This window comes from Squalius cephalus (genome assembly GCF_949319135.1).
Source record: "Squalius cephalus genome assembly, chromosome: 21".
In the NCBI taxonomy this organism is placed as follows: domain Eukaryota; kingdom Metazoa; phylum Chordata; class Actinopteri; order Cypriniformes; family Leuciscidae; genus Squalius; species Squalius cephalus.
Window position 1 is genome coordinate 35,208,217 of NC_137142.1, and position 15,000 is coordinate 35,223,216.

Genomic DNA, 15,000 nt, shown 5'->3' on the forward strand with positions numbered 1-15,000 from the left:
CCAAATATTCTTCTATATATATATAAATAGATAGATCAAGATCATTTCTTACCTGGCAGAACTCCCGCAGCCACAGCTTCTGCAGGTTCTCCAGCTGAAAGAGGAAAGGCAGATTCAGTGAGTGATGCATCATGAGTGTTGAGGGTCGTGTTTATAATACTATACAAATATAACAGCATCTTCGAAACCAATAACTAGCACACACACACACACGAGTGAACGAGCGAAGCTCCACTACAATCACCACTGTACACCGTCGGCCTGTAGTGAGATAATACAGGTGTGTTAGAGAGCATCAGTGAGTGAATGTGGGGTTTGAGCTCCACACACACACACACACACACTCACACTCTCACACACTCTCACACACACTCTCACACACTCTCACACACTCTCTCACACACACACACTCTCTCACACACACACACTCTCTCACACACACACACTCACTCTCACACACTCACTCTCACACACTCACACACACACTCACACACTCACACAAGGGTTTCCGTTGTCCGGTAATTGCCGGACATTGGCCGGAAAAAAAATGAAACGTCCGACAAAATTAAATCTCTCCGGTCAAATTGTCCGATTAAAATTGTCCTAACTACACGAGACGCGACACGCGATAAAAGGTATCTTTTCCATGTTAATCAGAGTTTTTGTCCTAACCAGGCGCGACGGCGACACGCGACATTTCTCATTTAGAAACGGTTTCTATTTTTCTGCGACGTCGCGCTGGAACATCAAACACAAAGTGTGGCAATGATAATCTCTGGACGGCTACTGTTTATGTGCTTTATTTAATGTTAAAAGCGTGAAATGTGACTTTGAATATCATTTAGTGCTCCAGCTTTGAGGCTGTAAAAGCAACAGTGGATAATTCACCTCAGATCTTTAAATTAAACAAATGGAAACATGAACGTTCAAACTGTGAACAAACACGTGTATTCTTTGACAAAGAATGTTTTAGTAACTCAGTAGCCTATGTATTTTTTTAAATGGTGTAATATTTGTGAATGTTATTATGTAGCTACTTATCCATTTTCTTGCGAGTGCCTCAAGTTTACTCTCTAGTCGGTAGTCGGTTAAAAAAAAAAGTGATCTCTAAATTAGGCTATTATAGGCAGTGGACTAAACGCTACTACAGTTAGCCATCTCATTCCAAGATCTTTTTGTGTGAAGTGAGCAAATCCCTCACACTCAATTTTTCATAACTGTCACAACAAACCAGCAAAAGTAATGATTATGAATATGTAAAATATTATGTAAAATATAAAATATATAAACAAGTGTTTTCTGTGTCGGCTGCAAAGATGAAGTCTGACTCGCGATCTTCGCAGTAGTGAACGCGCCGGAGAGAGATACACATTTCATACGGATCACATTGTTTTATTTTGTTTTGAATGGTTCTGTTTAAAAGTAGAGATTTCTGTAGATAATAGATTTTTTTTTTTTTTTTTTTTTTAGGTGTGTGAGGCGAGTAGGCTACCTTATACGTTAAATTTCGGTTCATGGATGATAGCTTAACGTTAGCTCCAGTTCAGGCGCTGGCGCCTCCATGTCGTGATTATTTATTGTCTGCTATATTTACTTTTTATTTATTAAATCGAGAAAATTGGATAATGAAACACTGATTAAAATTAAGATACAATTAATACAAAACGAAATTAGTTTTAAAGAAAGGCTTTGTGCTTTCTGTTTGAGGTCTCTGTGGAAGTTTTAAAGCAGTCTTTTAGTGCCGCTTTGAACGGTCGCGACGCGTCCGTAATGGAGAACTGTCACGTAAGATGGTAATATTATTATTATTATAAATAATAAATCGTGTAATAATCCCGCCCCCCTAATTAAGAGGCGATATCTGACCGGCATATCATCAAAAATGTCCGGAAAACGAAACCTCTGCCGGTCACTTTGACCGGCACCATTTTTTTCTAGCGGAAACTCACACACTCTCTCACACACACACACACACACACTCACACACACACACTCACACACACACACTCACACACACACACTCACTCACACACACTCACTCACACACACTCACTCACACACTCTCTATCACACACACTCTATCACACACACACACTCACACACACACACTCTATCACACACACACACACACTCACACACTCTCTATCACACACACTCTATCACACACACTCTATCACACACACTCTATCACACACACTCTATCACACACACTCTATCACACACACACACTCTATCACACACACTCTATCACACACTCACACACACACACTCACACACACACACTCACGCACACACACTCACGCACACACACTCACGCACACACTCACACACACACACTCACTCACACACTCTCTATCACACACACTCTATCACACACACACACTCACACACACACACTCACTCACACACTCTCTATCACACACACTCTATCACACACACTCTATCACACACACTCTATCACACACACTCTATCACACACACTCTATCACACACACTCTATCACACACACTCTATCACACACACTCTATCACACACACACACACTCTCTGCATAAGACTATATAAGGACACACACACTGAACCCTGACATCAGAGAGACAGACAGGGAATACACTGGACTCTAAATATGGCCTGTAGTCACACACACACACACACACACACACACACACACACACGTTGAGTTTTTGTGTTTTATGAGGACTCTCCATAGACATAACGACTTTAATACTGTACAAACATTAACTTCTATCCCATAACCCTGATCCGACCCTACAGAGAACATTACATTTTTAACTTGCACTGAATCAACACTGAACTAAATTGGTCTGATTAATGACTAATATAAAAATAAAATATAAAACAGTCATCACAGGGCAAAATGAGCAAACATTTTAAGAAGAACGCTATGCAAACATGCTAGTTTTACATCACTTGAATAACACTTACTCCGAGGAACTCCCGTTCTCGGCTCGTTTAGAGTCAGTCTTGTGAATTCAGTGAATCATTAACTGAAGACTCGCTCTGACCGGATCATTTGAGTCAGTGACTCACTCCTGAACGATTCATTCATGATTTGAAGCGATTTGATTGTGTTTCACAAAGTTCTGCCTTTTCCAGCACAATTCAATGGATCTGGTGACCATAGTTGGCTAACGATGCTTTTGTGAACATTTTAAGACAAAAAAAAAAAAGTACAAATTACAAGAATACAATCAAAACTAAGATTACTAAAAATAAAGGCATGGCCATATGAGATTAATTTAGTCATATTTTGAGGAAAAAAAATTAAAAAAAATTAAAGGGGACCCATTATGCCCCTTTTTACAAAATGTACAACAAGTGTCCTTAAAATGTGTCGTGAAGTTTCAGTTCAAAATTCCCTTCAGAAGATTTATTATTAAATGCCCCTTTTTGGGTGGAAGCAAAAACAGTGTTTTCATGGTTGTATCTTTAAATGCAAATGAGCTGCTGCTTCCCGCACCCATTTCCAGAAGGGGGCGGAGCCTCGGGATCTCCTGTAACACTGGATCCACTGCACTCCTTTCCCATCATTTTCAGTGTAAACGCACTAGACGGACCCCACGTTTTTCCACGTGTTCTTTAAAAGTTAGGGGCCATTCACGTGTGGCGTCTTTTGTCCTGAAGTTCATTATTTTAAATGTAGACGCACAACAAGCGCACTAACAATAGAGAGAGATGCCGTCGCAACGCTCGTCTTTTCCAGCCACTTCTACTACGTCTATTTGTCAGAATGCAGCAAACGCACTGCAGGTCATGTGACAAGAACCAACCAATCAGCTTCACTCGCTCCGTAACATCACTGAAAGCTCAGCCGAGATGGAGGAACAGCACAGGGCTTTCTTCCCTCTCTTCGCCATAAATAAATCTAGAAGCAAAGCTATTACCAGAGATTTAGTGCAGGAAATCCATTTATTTATTTATACTTCTGCTTTTGCGGTAGCTCTGTATATTTCTATGGCATCGCTGTCGGAGAGAGCTGGTGAAGTGGATTTACATATAAGTAATCATGAGCGTTGTAAAGTTTGAAGTAGACTGGGAAGCTTTTAAAACAAGCGGCTCATTCATAAATCCGTAAGATCTTACCTTCATGCTGTAAAAGTACAAACCGGAAGAAAGGGGCGGGGCTTTATGATGTTTATGGGGAATATAAAATGTGTACACAAACTGCCAACTCACATTTATGTTCAATAGACCATATATAAGAGGATTTTGCATCATAGTGACATCAAATCAGATCTGAGCCGCGACCTCCGGTGAATCAGAGGCTACGTCTACATTAATCCGGATACATTTGAAAACAGCGTTTTTATACTTCTGCATGATGTGTTTCTTTTTACTACAAATGTGAATTCTGCCGGTATTCAGACAGTCTCAAGCATACAGAGACAGATTCGGCTACGGTCTACAATCGCCTACGTAGGGGAAATTAGTTTGACATTTCTAATGGTAAACACAGCCCAGTGTTCATTTCGTTGATGAATAATTTTCGTCATTATTTTCGTCAACGAAATTTTTTCACAGACGAAAATGAGACGATAACTAAATAAAAACTAGTTTTGAATGACAAAAACTATGACGAAAATCTATTGACATTTTCGTCAACGAATAAAAACTAGACGAAAATGTTAGATAGAGACGATTTGGGAAGCGATCCAGTCTGATGTCCTGCGTTTGTGGTAGATCCGCACATTTGTACTGGGACGTGCTGATCTACCCAGCGGCACACGAGTTAAACTCATAAAACGTCAAAAAATGTAAACGTCTGGGAGAATGAGTAGAGCAGACATGTAGATCTGAAGAGTGCCGACGCAAAAAAAGAGCTCTATTTGGTACAGTTTTCTGTGCGCACACACCCACGTATACAGCGCGCGAGAATTGAGCTCTCTTTCGTGTCTGAATGGACAAATACACAACATTAAGTCTGAATGTCCGTTTTGGAGAGTATTCACGTAAATTATGTCGGTTATGTCTTATTTGTCTTAATTATGTCTTATGTCTTAATTATGTCGGTACAGTTGTGAGTGTATATCGTATGTGCATCAGTGCCGATGTCTTAAAGTGACAGTGCGTAATAAACCTAATGCGGTCTATATGTCCTTAATATTGATCAAGCAACAAAATAAACTGCTCGTTAATAGCTTTAATAAGGATTAATTATATTTAATTCATACAAATAAATATGTCTGCTTGAAAGAATAGAGAATGATGTATGCAAGTAGTTATAACGAATTCATATATCATTCATTGAAAAGAAGACTGTGTTCTACTTTAGGAAAAGTGGTTTTATTTAATTTTAAGATATTTTTTAAGTTACAGTAGTTAAATCTGTATCTGTATTGCACGTTCAAACTTTAAAATCATTCATATTAGCAGGTTAATATATATGTTTTCTCCGGGAGTAGCTATATGGGTTTGGAAATTTTAGAGAAATTCTAAATTAATGCATTTCAATTTAAACCCATTATATTTTAGTCGACGAAATACAGTAATATTTTAGTCGACTAAAATATTATTGTATTTCGTCGACTAAAACTAGACTAAAACTAAAACAATTCTAAATGACTAAAATATGATTAAAACTAAATGGCATTTTAGTCAAAAGACTAAGACTAAAACTAAATCAAAATTTGCTGTCAAAATTAACACTGACACAGCCATGTTGAATCCTGCAGTGATGTTTTTCGAGAAAACAGCGTTTTCAAATGTATCCACTTTGGAGAGCGTTGTCAAAAAGCTTCGTTTTCATTAATAAAAACACGTCTCAGTGTCGACGGAAGACAAAGCGGAGAGAAAAGATGCAAACGAAAGTGTGGACGAGACCTCAGAGTGACACCAGTCACACCAGCTAAAGCAGGACTGAGCTCAACCTAAATACAGCATCCCTCAGCTTATCAAAAGTTAATTAGCAGTTAATTAGAGAGGAAGGCCTGATATAAATACCAGCGTGTGTCCGTGAGGAACCCGTGCGGATCTCCACCAGATCCGGCCTAGTTTACACTCCCTCAGGGATTCACATTTAGCCAGATGTATTTCAGGAGAGTATTTTGAGAATGCCTGTAAAAGGACAGTGAAGCGGAGCGCTGGACACAGCAGAACAACAGCGGATAGCGGGATAACAGGTGCAAACTGGACTTCCAGATCCGTTCTGCTCTTTAATTTCCACCTGCCCTTTACCGTCATACGCCTCTATAATCACCCACTGTTTACCGTGGTAATTATTACAGTCGTAAACCTACGAGTCAGACTTTACCAGAGAGAAACACCGTATGATCCTCACAGAACAGCGGATCAGGGCGGAATACCACGGTACTTTCACATTTACTCTGGTAAAAACCATCTTTGGGTTCAGTCGTTGAGCTGGAGTCAAAGTCACGTCTCAAATTACTAAATGTGACTTTATAGTCACTAAGAAAACGTATGCATGTTTTAAAAAAAAAAAATCATATTTACAAAAAAAATATTCAAAATGCTGTTTATGACGAATGCCACAAGTAATTTGTTTATTTTATATTTGTATTTTTCATTTTGAATACCGTTAAATTTAAAGGATCTGTTGTGGAGTGAAGGGAACTAAATTAATATTTAATAATAAATAAATAACTATATATATAGTAACTATAACTATAAACATAACTATATTTATAGTGTTTACATGTTTGTAAATGTGAACGTTTCGTTTTATTTACTGGTATTTTACATTATTTCTGAATGTAATAAATGAATAATAATAAGAAGAAGAAGAAGTTGCATTTTATTTATTACTATGTTTTTTATTACTACTACAGTAGTTTCAGCTGATAAGATTATGGTCAAATGTAAATTAATGTTGATACTGTTCAAATCGTACTGCATTTTTACATGGTTAATGTTTTATGATTATTTACTTTACACTACAGTAGTAAAATGACAATACTTGTGACTTAATATCTTCACTTGCAAACTCAAGCGTTTATGTGTGTGAAAAACTGCAGAACAGCCTAGAGTTTCTGTGAAAACAGGTTTACGAACACGACTAGTAGACGCTGTAATCTATATGTAATCTGTAATATATACATACCTGTATACTGTATATTAAATCTGTAATCTATATTCTATAATCTGTAATCTATAATATGTAATCTATATTCTATAATCTGTAATCTATATTCTATAATCTGTAATCTATAATATGTAATTTATAATCTGTAATCTATATTCTATAATATGTAATCTGTAATCTATAATATGTAATTTATAATCTGTAATCTATATTCTATAATATGTAATCTGTAATCTATAATATGTAATTTATAATCTGTAATCTATATTCTATAATATGTAATCTGTAATCTATAATATGTAATTTATAATCTGTAATCTATATTCTATAATATGTAATCTGTAATCTATAATATGTAATTTATAATCTGTAATCTATATTCTATAATATGTAATATGTAATCTATATTCTATAATATGTAATATGTAATATGTAATCTATATTCTATAATATGTAATATGTAATCTGTAATCTATATTCTATAATATGTAATATGTAATCTGTATTCTATAATATGTAATTTATAATCTGTAATCTATATTCTATAATATGTAATATGTAATCTGTAATCTATATTCTATAATATGTAATATGTAATCTGTAATCTATATTCTATAATATGTAATATGTAATATGTAATCTGTAATCTATATTCTATAATCTGTAATCTATAATATGTAATTTATAATCTGTAATCTATATTCTATAATATGTAATATGTAATCTGTAATCTATATTCTATAATCTGTAATCTATAATATGTAATTTATAATCTGTAATCTATATTCTATAATATGTAATATGTAATATGTAATCTGTAATCTATATTCTATAATCTGTAATCTATAATATGTAATTTATAATCTGTAATCTATATTCTATAATATGTAATATGTAATCTGTAATCTATATTCTATAATCTGTAATCTATAATATGTAATTTATAATCTGTAATCTATATTCTATAATCTGTAATCTATAATATGTAATTTATAATCTGTAATCTATATTCTATAATATGTAATCTGTAATCTATAATATGTAATCTATAATCTGTAATCTATATTCTATAATATGTAATATGTAATCTGTAATCTATATTCTATAATATGTAATTTATAATCTGTAATCTATATTCTATAATATGTAATATGTAATCTGTAATCTATATTCTATAATATGTAATATGTAATCTGTAATCTATATTCTATAATCTGTAATCTATAATATGTAATTTATAATCTGTAATCTGTAATCTATATTCTATAATATGTAATATGTAATCTGTAATCTATATTCTATAATATGTAATATGTAATCTGTAATCTATATTCTATAATATGTAATCTATAATATGTAATTTATAATCTGTAATCTATATTCTATAATATGTAATCTGTAATCTATAATATGTAATCTATAATCTGTAATCTATATTCTATAATATGTAATATGTAATCTGTAATCTATATTCTATAATATGTAATATGTAATCTGTAATCTATATTCTATAATATGTAATCTATAATATGTAATTTATAATCTGTAATCTATATTCTATAATATGTAATATGTAATCTGTAATCTATATTCTATAATCTGTAATCTATAATATGTAATTTATAATCTGTAATCTATATTCTATAATATGTAATCTGTAATCTATAATATGTAATCTATAATCTGTAATCTATATTCTATAATATGTAATATGTAATCTGTAATCTATATTCTATAATATGTAATATGTAATCTGTAATCTATATTCTATAATATGTAATCTATAATATGTAATTTATAATCTGTAATCTATATTCTATAATATGTAATATGTAATCTGTAATCTATATTCTATAATCTGTAATCTATAATATGTAATTTATAATCTGTAATCTATATTCTATAATATGTAATATGTAATCTGTAATCTATATTCTATAATCTGTAATCTATAATATGTAATTTATAATCTGTAATCTATATTCTATAATATGTAATATGTAATCTGTAATCTATATTCTATAATATGTAATATGTAATCTGTAATCTATATTCTATAATATGTAATATGTAATCTGTAATCTATATTCTATAATCTGTAATCTATAATATGTAATTTATAATCTGTAATCTATATTCTATAATATGTAATATGTAATCTGTAATCTATATTCTATAATCTGTAATCTATAATATGTAATTTATAATCTGTAATCTATATTCTATAATATGTAATATGTAATCTGTAATCTATATTCTATAATCTGTAATCTATAATATGTAATTTATAATCTGTAATCTATATTCTATAATATGTAATCTGTAATCTATAATATGTAATCTATAATCTGTAATCTATATTCTATAATATGTAATATGTAATCTGTAATCTATATTCTATAATATGTAATATGTAATCTGTAATCTATATTCTATAATCTGTAATCTATAATATGTAATTTATAATCTGTAATCTATATTCTATAATATGTAATATGTAATCTGTAATCTATATTCTATAATCTGTAATCTATAATATGTAATTTATAATCTGTAATCTATATTCTATAATATGTAATATGTAATCTGTAATCTATATTCTATAATCTGTAATCTATAATATGTAATTTATAATCTGTAATCTATATTCTATAATATGTAATCTGTAATCTATAATATGTAATCTATAATCTGTAATCTATATTCTATAATATGTAATATGTAATCTGTAATCTATATTCTATAATATGTAATATGTAATCTGTAATCTATATTCTATAATATGTAATCTATAATATGTAATTTATAATCTGTAATCTATATTCTATAATATGTAATATGTAATCTGTAATCTATATTCTATAATATGTAATATGTAATCTGTAATCTATATTCTATAATCTGTAATCTATAATATGTAATTTATAATCTGTAATCTATATTCTATAATATGTAATATGTAATCTGTAATCTATATTCTATAATCTGTAATCTATAATATGTAATTTATAATCTGTAATCTATATTCTATAATATGTAATCTGTAATCTATAATATGTAATCTATAATCTGTAATCTATATTCTATAATATGTAATATGTAATTTATAATCTGTAATCTATATTCTATAATATGTAATATGTCATTTATAATCTGTAATCTATATTCTATAATATGTAATCGGTCCACAAAAATGTTGCAAATTATGCAAATGTCAAAAAGTGTAACTAACGCACATTGCCTTTCCTTGCAGCGCGTGCAGAGATTAAGTTTGTTGCGTTTATTATTTATTGCTCTGAGAAACTGAATTTTTTTCAATTTTTATTATATTTTTCAGTGTGGATTTTCTCAACACGAGCCACACACAGATGGTCAGCATATTAACCATCAACAGTATGTCTGATCACACTGCTTTGCATTAAAACACCTCACAACACGCATTAGTTCACAACACACACACACACACACACACACACACACACACACACACACAGGAACTTCAGCAGCAAACGAGCCACAGAACTGAACTCTGGAGTCGCTGTAAGCAAACAGGAGCTCGCCGTGAGCCGGTTTTACTAGGTTTACTTTAAAGGTGCAGTGTGTGATATTCAGGAGGATCTGTTGACAGAAATGCAATATCATATGTTCTCAGTGGTGTATAAAGAGCTTACTTAATGAACCGTTATGTGTTTATTAGCTTAGAATGAGGCATTTCTCTCTACACACACCGCGGGTCCGCTTACATCGACATGTTTCTACGGTGGCCCTGAGCGGACAAACGAATCGTTTTGATGAATAATCAAGTAAGCTAATTTCTTAATAAGAAACCTCATTGCTGAACTGGCTACTCTCTGCTGTCTCAGACGACGACATCACTTCCTGTCGGCCACCGTAACTTCTGTTGGGTGCAGTTCGCAACCTCACCACTAGATGCAGCTAAACTTACAGACTGCACCTTTAAACACACATCCCTCACTTACTGTAGGAACACTCGTTTCACACACACCGACAGAACGACGACAGCAGCACACACACACATGAGCTTCATATATGAAGACACACATTACACACGTTTATAAAGCCTCCAGTCCTTCTGTGTCTGAGTGATAGTTTATAGTCAATTTCAAGCCGTTCCATTTCAACAAATTACATGTTGTAACACACACACACACACACACACACAGAACACACACACGACACGCGTGTGCCGGCGCATCTACTCAAACACACAGAGCAAATAAAGCGTGCCAGACAACAGTCACGCAAACTATATTGACTCTTCACTGGATGACAGACATTCACAAACGCCGTTTCATAAATATCATCACATATTCCCACAAAAGACACGGCGAGCAACACGAGGCCTTAGGATTTAAACGTCCTGTTCATTAGCATACATGCAAATTACAGATGATTTATGTGCTCAGTTAATCAAAGGATGTTGCATTTGTCATTTGCATGTTTGATATTAATCTGAATTTATTCATATTTCCATTAGTATTGAGTTTAAGACAAATCCCGATTCCCAAACGAGTTAAAGGGACATTTGCTGCATGTAAACATCTCAGACTGAGAGAAGTTGTGGAAACACTTTACAATAAGGTTCATTAGTAAACATTATATAATGTATTAACTAACATGAACTAACAATCAGCAACACGTGTTACAGTATTTATTAATCTCTGTTAATGTTAGTTAATAATAATCCAGCTGTTCATGGTTTGTTCATGTTAGCTCACAGTGCATTAACTAATGTTAACAAATACAACCTTTGATTTTAATGACGTATTAGTAAATGTTGGAATTAACATTAACTAAGATTAATAAATGCTGTAGAAGTATTGTTCATTATTAGTTCATGTTAACTAATGTTAATTAATGAACCTTATTGTAAAGCGTTGCCGAAGTTGTTTTAAATTTTTATATATATATATATATTAACATTCTTTTTTATTTTTATTTATATAAATATGAAGGATTGCCTGACAACACTGGCAATTCTTAATAAAAAAAATAAAAACGAATAAAAAAAAAATAATATAAAAAAAAATAATATATAATAATAATATATATCAGAATATCTTTTTCTATTGCATGTGTATATTTTTGAAGATAAGAATAACCATAATAACTGAGATAAGCAATAACTGAGCACATTCTGTATCTAATCTCCTGGGAAATAAATAAAAACAAACCAAATAAATGAACAAGCAAACTTACAACAACCATAAACACAGGAATACTGCAAACATCATATTCAGTATGATTAAAATAGGGGTTATATGCTTTAGTTAATTTTGTTTGTGTATTTGTTTTTAGCATTATCATTATACGGTATAGCAAGTTTTAGTTCATATATTATAGGGTATAAAATGCTTTAGTGAAAGTTTTAGTTTAGATAGATTGCTGCTATTGTAACAAATCTAATTTCCTGAGAAGGATTAATAAAGTATATATCTATCATCTATCCATCTATTATTGCAGCAACTCGATTATAGAGCTTAACCGGAGCTGGATGTGCATGTAATCACAATTAAGTGAAGCGGTTTCATTACAGTCTTAAAAAGAAACTGTAAATACACGGTGACGGTCACATGGACCGTGGCATTACGCTGAAATAAAGCCAAAGTTACTGGAAATAGAGCCGGAAAATCTGTTGCTGAGATGCTATAAAGGAGCGTTTCTCTGCTGGTGCATTCTGGGAAAACACATGAGACACACGGTTGTCAGAAATGATAAGTGAGTGAATTATTCTCAGAAACCGCATCTGATTGAGAAACAACACCACCAGTAACTGTTCTGAGAAGAGGAGAGAAGGAACATATTAAATATTCAATCACATTATATCCATAAACGGTTTACAGTCTCATTAACACTCAAATGGCCACTTGACCAGCAGGGGGCGCCGTCAACTTCACTGTGTGGATTCTTTTCAAATAATTCTTATCATTTGCTTATTTCAGTAAAATTGTGTTGAATATTGTGGAATAATGTGATTCAAATATAATGTGAAATAAATCAAATAAATCATTTTAATGTTGAGAGGGACATCTAGAGGCGAGTGAAAATCATTGCGTAATATAAAGACGATGACTGTCGGCCATTTTGAATTTTGTGCTAAAATGCTGTATTTTAAGAACGCATGAACGGATTGTTACGAAACCTGGTATGGGTCATCAGCACGATGTCCTGAAGGAGCCTGAGAAGCTTCGAAACAGCGCCCCCTAGTGGTGAATTTTTTTTCAAATGCTTATAACTTTGGGTGGGGTGGACTTAATTTCACAAGATTAATTTCATTAGACTCATGAATCCTTGCCGAGTCCAACGATACCAAACATGCTAGGTTTCGCCTTACGGTTTGTGTAGCGTTGTGATTTAGCGCTTAAAAAACATTTGCCGATATCTTCGAAACCGCTAGTCCAATCGAGACGAAACCACCATCAGAAGTTTGGAAACATAGGTCGATAGCAAAACGCCAACTTACCGAAAGTATACATAATATTGACCAATTAGTGTTTTTCAACCAGGAAAGAGGTCAATGTAACAGCAGGAGAACACATAACGTTACATTTACCTCAGGAAAGCCATTTAATGACCATAGCATGTTAATTGAATAGAAAAAATAGCTAGAGAGGAGATTTTGCTGAGCACTATATTACATATTTATTATAGTTGTTTTACTTATGTCATTAAATAATTGTTATTATAACAAAAACTGCATTATATTTAATTTAATTTGTTATTTTTAACCTTTAATAATACCAGCAGATTGGGCCCATGTTTACAGCATTAGGTGAGATTATTTTTTTAAATAAAATTTAAAATAAACATGTATCCAAATTAGTCAATATTGAATCAAAATCGGAATCAAATCACAAGAATTGAATTGAAATCTTGAAATTTTTGTCAAGCAATAATAAAAACTGTATCCTACCAGTCATTGTACAATGTAAACATTGTAACATGTTGTCACTAAACTTCATAAAATTCTATTTAGTTACCAAATGTTGAAAAATTGAAAAATCACAATTATGCAATATTTGTTTTTAACACCCCCCCCCCCCTATAAATCTTAGTTTTACGTGTCTAAAGAACTAATTTAAATGATTTCATGAGAAGGCTTTAGATGAACATGTTTTATGGTCATGAGAATCCTAACAGCAGTGTGTCAGACTGACATACCGTAGTATTACCACAGTACAGTCTCAGTGCCTCTGTGAGCGTGTGGAAGAAAGATAAAGCTGTAATGTGCAGGAAACAGAAACCACCGTCTCAGAATAGAGCATTGTTTTATGACCTTATGACCTTTCACCCCTAGCTGACCTCTGACCTCCATCAGAACTCAAAACGGAATAGCTCAAGATGATGACTACAAACACGACTACACCAGCGCTGCATTATTCACAAGACTAAAAGAGAACCAGGGAAAGGAAAATGACATTAGAAAGCTGTTCGAGTTTCACAACCATAAATCCATAAACACTGAGAAGACTGGCCGTAATCACAGGTCAAAACCTGCAGTCTGACTGAACACACACCGTTCTACACCATCACAGGTCAAAACCTGCAGTCTGACTGAACACACACCGTTCTACACCATCACAAGTGAAGAAATCCAGATTAACACTCCACTGAATAAACAGGAAACGCTCACAAAGCGAGGAGATGGACTTCCTGTACAGAACCTTCCATCAGATCACATCTTCTGTTCAACAACCAGTTCTGACAGAGAAGGAATCACACACACACACAAAAACACAACAGTTCAAGTTAGGAGAAAACGACTCAAAAAACGACTTAAAAGAACCGATCGATAAATGACTCACCGAGTCATGAGTCATTGTTTTGAATCAGTCCCAGCGGTTCTTCAGTCACTGAATCACTTACACGAACGAGTCATTATTTTGATCATGTGTGAATTAGGCTTGCTACGATAGTCGG

At 33.0% G+C, this 15,000-nt stretch overlaps 1 protein-coding gene across 1 annotated transcript in view; it reads right to left on the minus strand.

The window, feature by feature from the left end:
- The window catches only part of inpp5a (inositol polyphosphate-5-phosphatase A), a 184,154-nt gene that overhangs the window by 140,641 nt on the left and 28,513 nt on the right, over positions 1-15,000 (minus strand). Inside the window, exon 2 of the mRNA XM_079854836.1 lies at positions 53-94. Within this exon, the coding sequence (XP_079710962.1) occupies positions 53-94 (42 nt within the window). The remainder of the gene's footprint in view (positions 1-52; positions 95-15,000) is intronic.